General features: G+C 50.6%; 1 protein-coding gene across 1 annotated transcript in view; it reads left to right on the top strand.

Moving 5' to 3' along the window:
- Positions 1–14,484, top strand: part of NTN1 (netrin 1) — a 171,479-nt gene that overhangs the window by 122,857 nt on the left and 34,138 nt on the right. The window contains exon 5 of the mRNA XM_046676276.1: positions 1,016–1,069. Coding sequence (XP_046532232.1) covers positions 1,016–1,069 — 54 coding nt within the window. The remainder of the gene's footprint in view (positions 1–1,015; positions 1,070–14,484) is intronic.

The following is a 14,484-nucleotide window of genomic DNA, read 5'->3' as shown; positions in this document are numbered from 1 at the left end:
CCCCCCCCCCCCCCCCCCCCAGATTGAGGGCTGTGTCTGTCCTCTGCCCGTTCCTTCTGAAGGTGCAAAGGCCGGCTGCTGGGGGTAGCCCTCAGGTTTGCCCCCAGGCCCAAATGTCCCGTTTCCAACCACCAAGCCTCAGGTCCCAGCTGGTCCGGAGTCTGGGGGTCCGAGGGAGGTCTTACCCTGAAGAGTCAGACGGTGGCCAGAGTCAGCAGAGTTCATGGTTCGTCACCAGGGGAGGAGAGTCCCTACCCCTCAGGGGCTTTTGGTCCGTGGTTTGGCCTCGTCCAGAAAGAGGAAGCCAGAGCTATGATGCCTTCTCTCAGAGGCTGGCTAAACCCCTCACCGTTACTGAGCACAGGGTCGGAGCCAGGGGTAGCAGGAACTAAATGCCATTCTAGGTAGAAAAGGAATGATCCCAATAAAGTGCATGCTTCTCTCAGGCCCTTGCATCTTCCGTATTGTCAGCCTGTACTCCCACCGAGAAAATGCCTTAGCTTATGAGATGGGAGCCCATGGGAAACTGGGCCAGGGGTGCACACCCCTCTCTGCACGGGTAAGACACCTCCCAGCCCCCTCACCTGCCACCCCTGCCATGGACTCCTTCTCCACCAATGAGTCGAGGTCAGAGGTGAGCAGGGCCTGGGTGGCCCCATCATGATGAGCCGGGGGAGCCCCTCTCTGCTGCCCCAGGGGCCAAGTCAAGTGGACGACACACAGACAGTAGAGGTCAAGGACAGCTTTCCATGCTGTCTGCTTGTCCTGCCTTCTCCCCACTCCTGTCCCTGCCAGGTGGAGGGACAGCTTCCGAAGCAGAACAAGGCAGTGTGCCCGGGACTCCCACGCCAACCTTCTCCTGCTGACCATCCTTTCCTGGAGCTGCAGAGTGGGGAGAGGGAGGGAGGGTCCAGGGAGGCTGGGGGCAGTCTGTGCTGTGCTCATTCTTTTCTAAGGTCAAAAATAATATCTTCTTGCCTCGTTTTCTCTTCCTCCCGTCGTGAACCTCACAAAGAGATTCCAGTGGCCCCACCAACCACCGCAGCCAGCAGCGTGGAGGAGCCTGAAGGTAGGCTTTCCCTTGTGCTGCTCACGTCTTGCTTTTGCTGGGGGGTGTGGTGGGATGGAGTGGAGGGGGATTAGAGGGGCCGGACTCCTCTGGACCACCTTTGGGGTGCTGCTCAGAGTGAGTGGTACCCCTGGGCTGGACTGAGGAGGATGGAGTTTCGTGGTGTCTGCGGCCTAGCCTCTCTCCACGCCTGGGATCCTCAAAACTGTCTTCCTCCTGCTCATCACCAAGGGTAAGAAGCTTTCTGCCAGTGCAACGCCATGTGAGTGGGGGGCATGGAGCTCCTTCTGGGGGCTGCAGAGAAGGAAGGAGATGGGTGGTGGGGATGAAAAGGCGTTCAAGCACAAGGGTCCACACACAGAACCCAGGGGGGCCCGTGAACTGGGACGGGGGGAAGCACACCCTCAGTGTTCTCACCTCTATCTGAAATTGTGCATTTCCTCCATTGCAAAGGTGGGCGATAAACGTGCATGATCAGCAGCACTGGTGACTCTGCCAGCAGCAGCAGTCACAGCTGTTTGCACATCACGGTAGAGTCAGTGCAGCTATCACAAAACACTGTTTGTGCTCGCCGTTGCTTCAAAATTAAGGAAGTTACCAGGCCCGCTGCTAGATCCTGATTTATAATCATTAATAAAGAAGCACATACATTACGTAACTGTACCGTAAATCTGGGTTTTTGAAAATATTTGGAGAAGTGTATTTCAGTATTATTGGTTTCCTTTGTAGTCCTATGTATTTTACTTTTGCATTTAAAAATCTTCCTGTGAGAAAGGGTCCACGGGCCCCAGCAGTCCTTGGTACAAGAAAGGTTACTCAGCCCTGGCTTAGGGCATGCAGAGGGCTCAGAGCCTGGCTCGCAGGGGGAGAGGGGGTGCCAGATGGAGGGCAGGCCAGGCCTGCACCCAGAGCCCTGGTCCTGGGGTTGCATGGGGCTTTTCTGTGCTGGTACTTAGAGTAGGAGTGGGAATGGGGCAGAAAGAGTGACAGTCCCCCGCAGGGACATCAGTGCCAGCTCTGAGGACCCCTTTTCTCCTGTCCAGATAGGAGTGTAGGGAGTTGTGGGGGCACATGCACACCTTTGCCGTCGCTTGAATATTTTAGAGTAGACTGGAGTTTGGGGAGTATTGGCATTGCACCGAAACGTGAGAGAAAACAGATTTAGAACTTGCGTCTGCACAGTCAACAACCAGCCCTCAAAGAGGAAGGGACAGAAGAGCATTTCAGGGAATGCCTAGGCCACACCGGGGGAAACCGAAGACATTTTGATCCTGCGTCATTGGGCAGAGTCTCCAGGCTCCTTTGGCTGAGCTGTGGGGGATACTTACCGCAGACATAGCAATGGAAGAGGTTGGAAGCAGCATCACGGGTCCCTGGGAGGCGAGGTGAGAAGCCCTTTCTGTAAAAACCCAGTTCAAAGGAACGTCCCAAGTTCATTCACCTCTGGGGTGGGGCTGTTTTGAAGCTAGAAGACACTTCCTTTGATGGAGTCTTGGTTCTCGCTTCCTTGAAGTCACCCCCATCCCATCAGAACTCCCCTGGACAAGCTCTCTGGGCTGTGCATGCAGCTCTTGGAGGCCCAGGCAGGTCTTCCTGATCTTTCTCGCCTCGGTTTTTCTAGTCCTTACAGCTTGACTCTAGGTTCCCAGCAGTGGTTTTGTCTTCTTCCCTTCCAAATCAGAAATCGGCAAATGGAAAAAAAAAACAGAAAAGAAAAGAAAACCACTCCTGAGATTTCTGTAGAGGCTGCGAGAAGCTGGTGGTGTGCAGCACACCAGGATCCCCTCGACCGAACGAGCTTCCTGAGCAACTGCGTGTAAACAGCGGTAGCGCCACCCTTAGCACTTCTGGCTTAGTTAACTTCTCTGACTTCTTTTGCTTTTGTTACTGTTTATTTCCTTTCTTTCTTCTGAACCTTTAAAAACATGATTCAAATGGACACAAGCGGTAAATAAACCCCCTTACAGAGTGCTTTCCCCAAAGAGGGGCCAGGGAGCCTGTGTGATGCTTGTCACTCACAGTGTTGGCCAGACCTTTCCGACCTTCTCTGGGGGTCCCCAGAGGTGCAGGATCTCTCATGCTCTCTGCAGAACTCGGGCCGTGAGCACTGGACTCCGGGGCTTGCCACCACAGTGGCCCGGCTCGCTTGTCTCAGCAGGCCAGGACGTTGAGGCCAGGAGGCTGGGGGCTGCCGGCCTGGGAGCTCAGTACTTCCAAGCCTGTCGATTCTTGCAGTGTTTGAATAGGGAAGGCCTCTGTGCCAGGCTGCCTGGGAAAAGCTTATTTACTTTTGCCTTTGTAACGGAGGAGAATTAATAAAACAAGAATTTGTCCTGAAAGCTGATGGACATAACCTCGCCCTGAACCCGTCCTCCTCGAAGGACCAGCTCACCCGGGAAATGTTGTCCACCTGCTTTCTTGGGGCAGGGAGGTGAGGAACGCTGTGCCCCTGGGAGATCTGGGGCCCGGGGACCCAGGAGGGAAATGGGCGGGGAAGGAGGTAGGGACCACCCGCTCCAAACCGACTACTTATGGTTAGACTCCACCCCGGGGCTAAAAGAGGCCCACTGCCCTTCCTCACCCTCCGGCAGCTCCGCGGTAGCTGTTGGTCTGCACACCGCTGGGTTTCACGGAGGCTCTTTGGTTCAGCGGGAGGAGTGCTGGGTTGGAGCCGCGAGATCTGGAGTTGATTCTGCACTGACTCTGAGGCCTTGGACAGTAGAAAGACTTCTCCTTTCTGCCTTCCCTGAAGCATGAAGGGGTGGGACCAGTGGTCCCCAGGGGCCCATCTCCACCTTGCGTCTTGAGGTAGAATTGGGCTCCTCCTGCTAAGCTTTCTTCCTCTGCAGAAATTCCTGCTCACTCTCCTTCTGCCTCTGCTGATCAGCTTCTTCCCTGGTCCTTTGCAGAAGTCCCTGTGGGCAGAGACGTGCTGGTGAATAGTGAACACCTGCCTGGGGGGGGGCCTGGTGTGTAGCATTTGCCACTTTCCCTGGTGTATGTGCGCTTTCCCTGGAGGGTTTCAGGCCACCCCATGTGACTTCACTCAAGAGATGTGCATGGATCGGCTCTCAAAGCCCATGTGAGCTGACTTCACCCACCCCTGCCCATGGGCCTCTCCCAGAAATGGAGAGTAGACTCAGGAACAAAGAAATCCAGTGGGAGGGAGGGCTGCCTCTCAACAGAGCGAGAAGCTATTGGTGCTTTGCTGGCCTCCTTGGTTTGGAGGGGCATGGCTGCCTTCTGAGTGGAAGCTGGACCCTGGGTGGAGGTACAGGAGGGGGGAACTCCTGGGCTCCCCCACCTCCCAGTGAAGTTTTGGGTCCTCTCTCCAGGCCCTGTCCTTCCACTGCACTCACCCCGTTTGGGGCCCTACGTGGGGCTTTCTGCTAACTGCTCCAGCGGCCCCAGCCTTGGGGGTAGGTGCAACTTCTGGGCACCCTGGCGGCCCTCAGGGAGTCTAGAGAGAGAATTCCATGGAACCCAGCAGCTGAATTTATGTGAACAGCTTCAGGTGCTCCCGGGTGTGTGTAGGGGGTGGGAGGTGACCTTAGAGATGTCATATCTGGTGGCCTCTCAGCACCTCTATTTTTTTCATGGAAGAAAATTGGGTTTATGTAGACCTGCAACCTGGGTAAGCTTGGGTTATTCTCATTTTAGACTTTGGTTTTCCAAGATAGGGACTAGGTTGGGTGAGTATGGGACAAGGACCTGGTGAGACTTGAATGCAGTATTGGCCAGGTGCTGGGTGTGGGACAGGAGAGAGGAAGGGGCACTAAATTGGGAGCCTGAGACCTGAGTTCTGCTGGATCTTGTTTCCTCCTCTGTGAAAGGGTGTAATGATAGCCCTGCCTCCTGGAGTTGTTGTGGGGATTAAATGAGATGATCCCAGTAAAGCCTTTGATTCAGTGGTGGGCTTATCATAAGTGCTCAATAAAGAAAACAATAGAACAACATGGAAAATACAAACACCACGGTGGATTGGGGGGTTGAACTGAGCTAAGGTCTCGCAGCTCCTCATCCGGAGGTGGGACTTGCAGTGGGAGTTGTCGGCATGGGGGCAGGTGCAGGGTCAGCCAGATGAAAGGCTCTAGGGGAGACCTTGGGAGGGAAGGGGGGCTGCCCAAGGCAGGGGGCAGCTGAGGGAACTGCTCAGTGTCCTCGTCACAGCCTTCCCAGCAGCTGCTGTTAGACCCTCAACTAGCAGAGAGTTAAAGACTGGAAATCAATGAAAGGTCAAGTGCTTGACTTCACGATAGCCAGAGGTGCGAGCAGCCCAAGGGTCCATCAGTGGAAGAAAGGATAAACACAATGGTATGTATCCAGGCAATGGAACATCATCCAGACGTTAAAAGGAATGAAGTCCTGATACATGCTACAACATGGGTAAACCTTGACAACTTTATGCTGAGTGAAAGAAGCCAGACACAGAAGGCCACTTAGTATGTGAGTCCGTTTATATGAAATGCCCAGAATAAGCAAATCCAGAGACAGAGAGCAGATTAGTGGTTGCCAAGGACTGGGAAGAAGGAGGAATGGGGATGCCTGTTTGATGGGTACAGGCTTTCCTTTTGGGGTGATGGAAAAGTTCTGGATCTAAATAGTGTTCAGTTCTTAGTTAAATCAAAAAAAAAAAAAGGTGGCTGGCCCTGTGGCCGAGTGGTTAAGTTTGCGCGTTCCACTGCAGGCGGCCCAGTGTTTCGTTGGTTCTAATCCTGGCTGCGGACATGGCACTGCTCATCAAACCATGCTGAGGCAGCGTCCCACATGCCACAACTAGAAGGACCCACAACGAAGAATATACAACTATGTACTGGGGGGCTTTGGGGAGAAAAAGGAAAAAAATTAAATTAAAAAAAATAAATAAATAGTGTTCAGTTCCATTTTAAAATGGCTAAAATGGTCGATTTTATGTTATGTGTATTTTGCCACAATTAAAAAAAAAAAAAGTCAAGTGCTTGAGGTCAGAGTCCAAGGGTGAAGTGAGTCTGGTTTGTCTGGTTGGTGAATGGAGAGAGGGGGCCACGGACAGGGAGCTGGGGCATGGGCAGGACATGCTTGTCTTCCTGGAAGACTTTTGAGGGTAGGGGTGTCTCTTAGTACCTCCCCACCCCAGCCCCAAGCAGTAATAGCTCAGCCAACATGGGGAAAGGGCGGTCTAGCTGGGATTCCAGCTGAAGTCTCCAGACCTCAGAGCCTGTGAGTGGCATTGACCACTGTGTCATTGTGCCTCTCAGTAGTTATACTGGCTGGTCAATTTGGGGTAATTTTTTTGTATTTCTGACCGTGGTGTGGTAACATCTTACCAAGAAAGAAGACAAACTCGTGTTTGGTAGAGACGGAGGGATGGCCAGTTAAAAGCTGCTGTCTTCTGCAGGTGGCAGTTAAAGTGGCACTTGGGAGTGTGGTTGGTTGGCGTGTGGGGCTGGCATGGCTGAGGCCACAGGTTCTGGGCTTGGGAGAACCAGTTAGCTCTTGCCTTTGGTTGCAAAATGGCCTGAGTGAGACAAGGCAGATGAATCAGCTTAAACCAGAAGACTGGTGGGGGTTTGCCGGAGAGGACCACGGTGACTTCTTCATACACCGGCCAGCACTTGTATCATAAAAACACGCCTGTAGAGAATCAGCTGAAAATTGTTAGACTGGTAAAAGAATTCTGCAAGGAGGTCATTACAAAATTAACATTGAAAGGTCAGTAACTTTTCTTATAAATCAGCAATAACTAGTTACAAAAGAGTGTCCCAGTGAGTGAGTAAAGAGCATCTGACTGGATGTCTGGCTTGAGTAAGTGCTCAATGAATGCACATCATTTTTATGATAATGGAAACAAAATCCCAATTAGAATAGCAACGAAAACATCAAATACACAGAAATAAATGTAGCAATAAAAGTGCAGAATGTATATTTTTAAAAAGGTTAAACCTTTTCCCTGGGACACTACGAAGACCACAAAAAAATGAAAGGCCTTATGCTGTTCTGGGAGGGCAAACTCAAAATTGTAAAATGTCAAGTCTCCCTGAGATAATTTATAAGGTTAGCATAATTCTAGTCAGAATACAAATTGGATAGGATATGATTCTAAAGTTCAGCTAGAAAAATAAATGAGCAAGAATAACCAAGAATTTTTTTAAAGAAGAGTAATGAAGGGTGAATTGCCATACCAGATATTTTAAAATATTGTAAACAGGGTACTTAAATTAGTGTGATACTGGCATGGGAATAGAGAAATCACGAAAGCTGAGTAGAAAGTCCAAAAATAGACTGAAATGTAAACATAAGAACTTGGTACATGGCAAAGCTGTGACTATAAACCAGTGAGGAAAAGGATGAATCAGTCAGTAGATGGTCCTGGGGAAAGTGGCTATTTATTTAAAAATAGTAATGAAATTAGATTTCTACTTCATGCTGTGAACCAACATAAATCCGAAAGGATTAAATGTTTCTATATTTTTAATGAATCCCTAAAAGTTCTAGAATGGAACATATCAGTATCAATGTATTGTTGAGGTGAGGGAGCCTTTCTAGATAGGATACAAAAGTCAGAAATCATAAAGGGAAAGATTTTAAGTAGATAAAAATAGAAAACTTAATGTACTTCAAAAATCTCTATAAGCAACATAGAAGGCAAACTAAAAGCTGAGAAAAATATTTGTGACATGGATGATCAAAGATTAATATGCTCAATAAATAAAGAGCTTTTACAATTCAATGAGAGAGATCTTAATACAACATTGGGTTGAGAAAATAAACTAGAAATTCAGAGAATTTGTACAAATTGCAGTAAGCATCTGAAGTATTACTTATTAGTAATAAGTAACATTAATAAGAATACCATTTTTAAAAAACTTATTAAATTGACACTATTTAGGAAAAAAGGAAATTCCCAGTGTTGAAAAGGTTGGGTAAAGAGGTGCTTACCTACTCTGGTGATGGGAGGGCAACTTGGTACCACTTTTATGAAGGATGATTTGACATCATGGATCAAAATGTATCTTTGACCCCATCATTTCACTTCTAGGAATTTAGCCTAAGGAAATAGTGTTGTGTGCCAAGATTCAGCTACAAGGTTGCTTACCACAGCACCGTTTATAATGACACAAGAAGGAAACAATCAAATATCTTTCAGTAGAGTTTTAGTTACTCAGTTATGAGGTATCCATATAGTTATGTTGTAGGAGAATATTTAAATATGAAATGGAAAGATACAATATATTGCCAAAGCAACAGATTATACATGGAGGGTCAACTTTGGTGAAAAGACTGGTTTAGAGAGCATTTCAGATAAATTATGTCGTTGTCCTAATATGTTTCTGTTGTTCTCAGTCAGGTGCTGTTTTGCCCCCAGGGGACATTTGGCCGTTTCTGGACACATTTTTGACGATCACACCTTGGGGAGGTTGCTAGTGGCATCTAACAGGTAGAGGCCAGGGATGCTGCTAAACATCCTACAATGCACAGGATGAGCCCCCACAGCAAAGAATTATGCGGCCTCAAATGCTAGCAGTGCCGAGGTTGAGAAGCCCTGGTATGTGGATACAGCATAAAACCCATGTGTTCTCTCCAAAAGCGTTGAAGAGAGATCCCGCTGCATCATGGAGCAGCTCATTTGTTAGTTACACATCATGTTGAAATGGATGCAGCTGAGGGTTTAGAAAGCTATGTTTTCAAGTCAGCAAGCGTTTCCTGAGTGATCATAGGAAATGCTGTGTTCACATCGGAAATGTTTTCTGGTTCTTTTTCCTGGTAAAATATAGCCCAACCTAAAATGAAATTTATCTGAAATTCTGAGTTTTACTAAAAATTACCATATTTTGAATTAATGTGATTTAACTAATTGTTCGACTTTTTATTATGAAAAATCTCAGAGAAGTAGAGAGAGTGGTGGACACTCACATTCCTGTCACTTCGACTTCACAGTGAACATTTTGCCCCATTCACTTCAACAATTTCTTTGCTGAAATACTTTTAAAGCTTAGACATTATGAATTTGACCTTTAAATATTTCAGAACGCCATCTTTGAAAAATACGAACATTTCCCTACATCTTCTCAACAGCATTATTACACCTAATAAAATGAACAGAAATTCTTTAATGTCATCTGATAGCCAGTCCATCTTCAGCCTTTCTTGGTTATCCCCCACATGTCTTACAGCTGGTTTGCTCAATGGTTTAATCACTAAAGCATCATGCAGTAGTGTGCTGTGCAAAGCGTTGTATTTAGAAGTGCATCTGAGTCCCCAGGCATAGGCTGCCTTGCAGGATATAATGCGTGTGAAGCAGCATGTCGGATGAAAAGTGCTATCCACGTGTTGCATGTTGTCATCATTAACTTCATGCTCTTCAAGAATAGGCAGGGCAACGTCCACCCCAAACTTCGGACTTCGGGGGCAGAGGAGTGCGAGCTCTGAGCTTCCTTCAGGGGACTGTCCCTAAGGAAGGGGCGCCTCCACAGCAGAGGGGACGAGGGAGCGAGACACCATCGTAAATCCTGCCACGCCTCTCTTGTGGGAGCAGAGTGTGCAGAAGCTACATTCAGCGGTGACTGAAGGAGCCCCTCGAGGACAAGGGTCTGAAGCAGAGATTCCCAACCCCAGTGCTGTTGACAGTGAGGCTGGAGAATTCTTAGTGTGGGGGCTGTCCTGTGCCTTTCGGGTGTTGAGCAGCATCCCTGCCCTCCGCCCTCTGGACAGCTGTGACAGTCAAATGTCCCTTGGGGGCAAAACCACCTCTCGTTGAGAACCACTAGGTTAAACTTGGATTTCCTGACATCAGCCCAGTTCCCCATGACTCTGGTCCAGGAAAGGAAGCCAGACACTGAGCCAAGGGAACATGGGACAGTGAGTGGGACCTGCTCACTCGGCCCTGGCTGGAGACCAGACTGATCCTGTACGTATTAAGTTGACTGAACGGAATTGCTGTTTTATTTGACCATTGTGACCCACAAAAATGGCATTTTCACATGGTCCAAATTACTGTTTACATCCCCTTGGTCAGGAGACCCTGGTCTGGGCAGCCCACGTGAAACAATGCAGCAGTCTCTCTCCAGCCCAGCCCCGCCCCCCCCCCCCCCCCCCCCCCCCCCCCCCCCCCCGGCTTCTCACTCTGTCTCTCTCTCTTTCTGACTTTGCTTTTCTCTGTCTTTCTCTCTGTCTCCATCTCTCCCTCTGTCTGTCTTATCCACTCACTTTTCCTGGACTCCTCTCCTCCCCCTTCCTCTCTCTCCTTTTTGGGGCCTGCACAAAGGACCAGGGCAGAGGTCAGGCTGGGGGTGAGCAGGGCTGGGAGAGCGCCACCGCCCCCACTCCGCTGCCAGGGGCCTCTGTCACCCCGGGGAGCACAAAGGAAGCCACTTGCATTGTAGGTTTCAGGACCCCCATTGTTCCCCTGTGGCTGGGCCTTTGCAGGTGGAGCTGCCACCAGCATGGAGGAGGATAAAGGGATGAGCTGGGAGGCCAGAGAGCACGTGGGGGCGGAATATTTAGCCCTTCTTGGGAGCTCTTCCCACTGGAGACTCAAGGGGGATGCCTGACGGGAATAGGAGAAGTGACAGGTGTCAGGGAGGGCAAGGATTGGAATCCCCAGGACCCGCCCCTGTGTCACACAGATGTCACAGGCTCCTTTTTGGCAGAGACTGGGGTGTTGGGGGCGTGCAGGCTGCAGAACTAGGCTGAGGCAGAGAGACACCCCCCCGCCCCCGCCCAGCACACACACCGGCAGCCCCCGCCCAGAGCTGTGCCTGAAATCCGTTTGGAATTCCTGTCAAGGTCCTGAGCTGGGCACTGTTGGGAGGGGATGCACAGTGACTGGGCTGTGCCAGGCACCCTGGCCTGAGCCCCCCATGCACAGTCAGTCCTCTCCCCCTTCTGGATTGCTGTCAGGCGCGGCCCCAGCAGAATCTCGACAGCCACTGAACTGGAGTAAATAAGCCCCCCTCCCCAGTGCCAGAGCTGGAGGTTGGGCAGCATCCACAGTGGTCCTTTGAGTACTTAAATACCCTGCCAGATTTAAAACCACTCCAGACTTCAAATAATAGTAATAATAGTGTGTTATTGTCAGCTTGGGCTGCCATAACAAGTACCACAGACGGGGTGGCTTAAATAACAAAAATGTATTTTCTCCCAGTTTTGGAGGCTGGAGGTCCAAGATCAGGGTGCCAGCAGGGTCAGGTTCTGGCGGGAGCTCTCTCCCTGGCTTGCAGACGGCCTTCTTCTCGCTATGTCCCCACAGGGTATGGGAGAGAGCTCTCTGGTGTCTCTTCTTCTAAGGGCACTAAGCCCATCCTCATGGGCCCCACCTCCATGACCTCGTCTAACCCTAATCACCTTCCAAAGGCCCCCCTCCAAATACTGTCACATTGCGGGTTAGGGCTTCAGCATAGGAATTTTGATGCGACACAGTTCAGTCCATAGCATGGAATGACAGCACAACCTTAAATGCAATCTTTTACTTAACAGCATGGATTTTAAGTATTTCATGACCCTCCCCACCCCACTTGATAGACCATCTGATAGCTTTGGGCTCAGTCTTCTCAATGAAATGAAGGAATTGGCTAAATGGTCTGTTTGTCCCCCTCCCAGCTCAGAATCCCAGGGTCCCAGCTGGAGCCCCTGGAAGGACTGGTTGGGAGGCCGACTGTGATCACCCTGACCCCACCCTCCGTCCTCTCATTCTGTGCTTGCTCTGCAGCCGGGCTGGGCCTGGTGGGCAGAGCCAGCCTCGTGTTCATTGTCACAGTGCCCAGGGGCTGCCCTGGGGCTCTTTCAGGGCTGTGTTGTGGGGACTGTCAGGGATTTGAACCAAGAAGGATGCCCAGCCCCAGGGGAGGGAAGGAGAAGAGGAGAATGGACTGGGGCATCATTTGCCCATGAGCCAGGTTTCCTCCCTGCTGTGGACATAGACCTTTAGAGTTGGAAGGACCAACGTGGCCTCGAGGACTGGGAGGCTACCAGCTGCCTTCTACCACGGCCGGTGAGCTGCTCAGACTGTCCCTCAGCCCCTCCCCTACCTTCTGCTAAGCAGGTCTCTCCTCTCTGCTGTTCTGTCCCTCTGCTCCTAAAGGTACCAGCATGGCCTATGAAACAAGTCCCCACTCTGCTCCGAGGCGTGACCACTCAGGTTGTGGACCTTGCATCTTTGTCCCCCGGGGCAGAGCTGTAATTCAGTAAGAGCAGTGGGTCCACATCTCAGGAGGGGCGGTGGGCACTGCCCCCTTTCCCGTTCCTTCTGATGGAGAGGTCAGCTTCTCCCTAGGGAACATGGTAGCAGCTGTCATTTGCACTGTTCTCTGGTCTCTGCTCAAGAGTAAGGTGTACTGTAGAATTGAGCAAAGGAGAATGCTGTTTGGTTTGCAGAGATTAGAAATGAACCAGGGGGTCTGAAACACATTTATTTTGCTCAAAGAGGTACCTGGAAATGGCTGGTGTGCTGGAGCTGGCATGCACCTGCACACATTGGTTCATCAGAGCTGACTGTTGGTGTCTCTTCCCAGCTCTGCATTCAGGGCATCATGCTGATGGTTTGAAACTGGCCATAGTGGGAATATTTACACCATGGAAATTGGCAAATGCTACAGATCAAGGCTTTTTCTTCCCAGAGAGCTGGTCGTTAAACATTTCTCAGCATTTCTTCTGAACAGCATCCTGGGAGTGGGATTTGGATCTTGATATCACAATGAGCCCAGAGATTGTTCATAATCTGGCCTCCACATTTGACAGGTGGGGAGACTGAGGCACAGAGGAGGACAGTGACTTGCCCTAGCTCACACAGTGGGTTGATGGCAGAACGGAGGTGAGGACCCAGGTCCATCAGTGTTCCATTCTATCACAGTGCCTCAAGCGAGCGTCTTTTCAAGCTGTGAGCTATGGAGAGAAGTCAAACCTGGGGGCTTGGAACAGATTCCTCTAAAATTTTCTTGCAGGCCATGACATCTTCCCAGTAGCTTCCCTCTTCCCTAGATGGAGAAAACTTTTAGGCCTGATAGTCTGGGATTGTTCGGGCTCGGGACTTCAGGCCTGTCCTTCTTCCTCTTTGTGGCAAATGTCTTGCTGTGGATGGGAGAAGAGGTGGAATACCAGCCCTTCATTTGGGTTATCAGGGGCTCTGGTGTCTTAGGTTGGGTTCCTTATAACCTCAGGGGCCCCAAATAGAGATTCCTGTGCAGATGATTGATTTACTGAGGGGATGTTCTTGGGAGAAACCAGTAAGGGAGTGAGGGAGGCAGGGGAAGAAGCTAGGAAAACATGTGGGTTCAGGAGAAGTCTAGGCTCCATCTGATCCCATGCGGAGCTCCATAGGCTGGGTGGTTACACTTGCCCATGTAGCCAGCTACTGGCTGCGCCCTGGGGAGGGCTGTGTGTAACCTTCCAGGTATTTCCAAGCAGAGCAGTTTCCATCAGCCAAGGGCAGGCCTTCAGAGAAAGTGCAAGTGTGAGCTGTTAGCAGCCAGCGCCTAGAGCAGAGTAAAGTGGCTCTGGGCAGGGCACCAGCCACATCTGCTACCCTTGGTAAGTTGTTTGAGGGGAAGGCAAGTTTTATTGGGATTCGGGGACCATCTGTGGATTTTTGTTTTGTTTGCTCTCTAGCAGCCTTACACTGTCGAAAGACCTAGTGGTTATTCTCTGGGCCCTGCGTCTTTCTTCTGGTAGTCAGCCAGTCACTCAGTAATGACAGTTGTATGTCTCTTGTGTCTCTCTTTTCCACCATGCACACCACTGCTGCTGCTGTCCTAATGCAGACTCTCTCCTTCTCAGCAGTCCTGTACTGGTCAGGGCGGGCGACGTGCAGTAACAAGCAGCCCTCACAGTCTGTCGTAGGTGCTCCTGGTTGGGCGGCTCCCTTCCAAGCAGTGAGTTAGGGGCCCAGCTCCCTCCATCATGGGGCTCGGCCAGCCCTTAGGGCCTTGGAGTCATTGCTGGTTTGGAAAGAGAGCATAGGGGAGCACAGAGGAGACTTTTCCAGGCTAGGCCTGCAGGTGCTATGCATCACTTCTACTCATGTCCCATTGGCCAGAACTCAGTCACATGACCACGCCTAACTGCAAGGGGTGCTGGGTAATGTAGTCTCTAAACCCAGGAGGAAAACGAAGCGGTGTTTGAGAAACATATACAGTCTTTGCCATAGACCTTTTTGTTCACTCTGGTGACTTTGGAGGCATCTGTGGCCACCTCCCACCATGGGGCCGCAGTTACTGGCATCAGAAGTGGTAGTGAGCTTTGAGGGCCTCTTCTCTGTATAGGAAGTAGTTTAGCCTGGCCTTGGCCGAGGGATGTGCATCCTGCTGGACGGCTGCCTAGCTTTGGGGCATGGGCCCACCCAGGGAACTAAGCGAAGACGACACCAGGTTCCAAGGCATGACCTCATTGGCACAGGCTTTACCAGCTGGGCTGACCGCCCAACCAGCCCGCCGGATGGACGC

Source organism: Equus quagga, chromosome 11 (assembly GCF_021613505.1).
Source record: "Equus quagga isolate Etosha38 chromosome 11, UCLA_HA_Equagga_1.0, whole genome shotgun sequence".
Taxonomy (NCBI): Eukaryota; Metazoa; Chordata; class Mammalia; order Perissodactyla; family Equidae; genus Equus; species Equus quagga.
The sequence above is the reverse complement of the archived record's forward strand: the minus strand, read 5'-3'. Positions and strand labels throughout refer to the sequence as shown.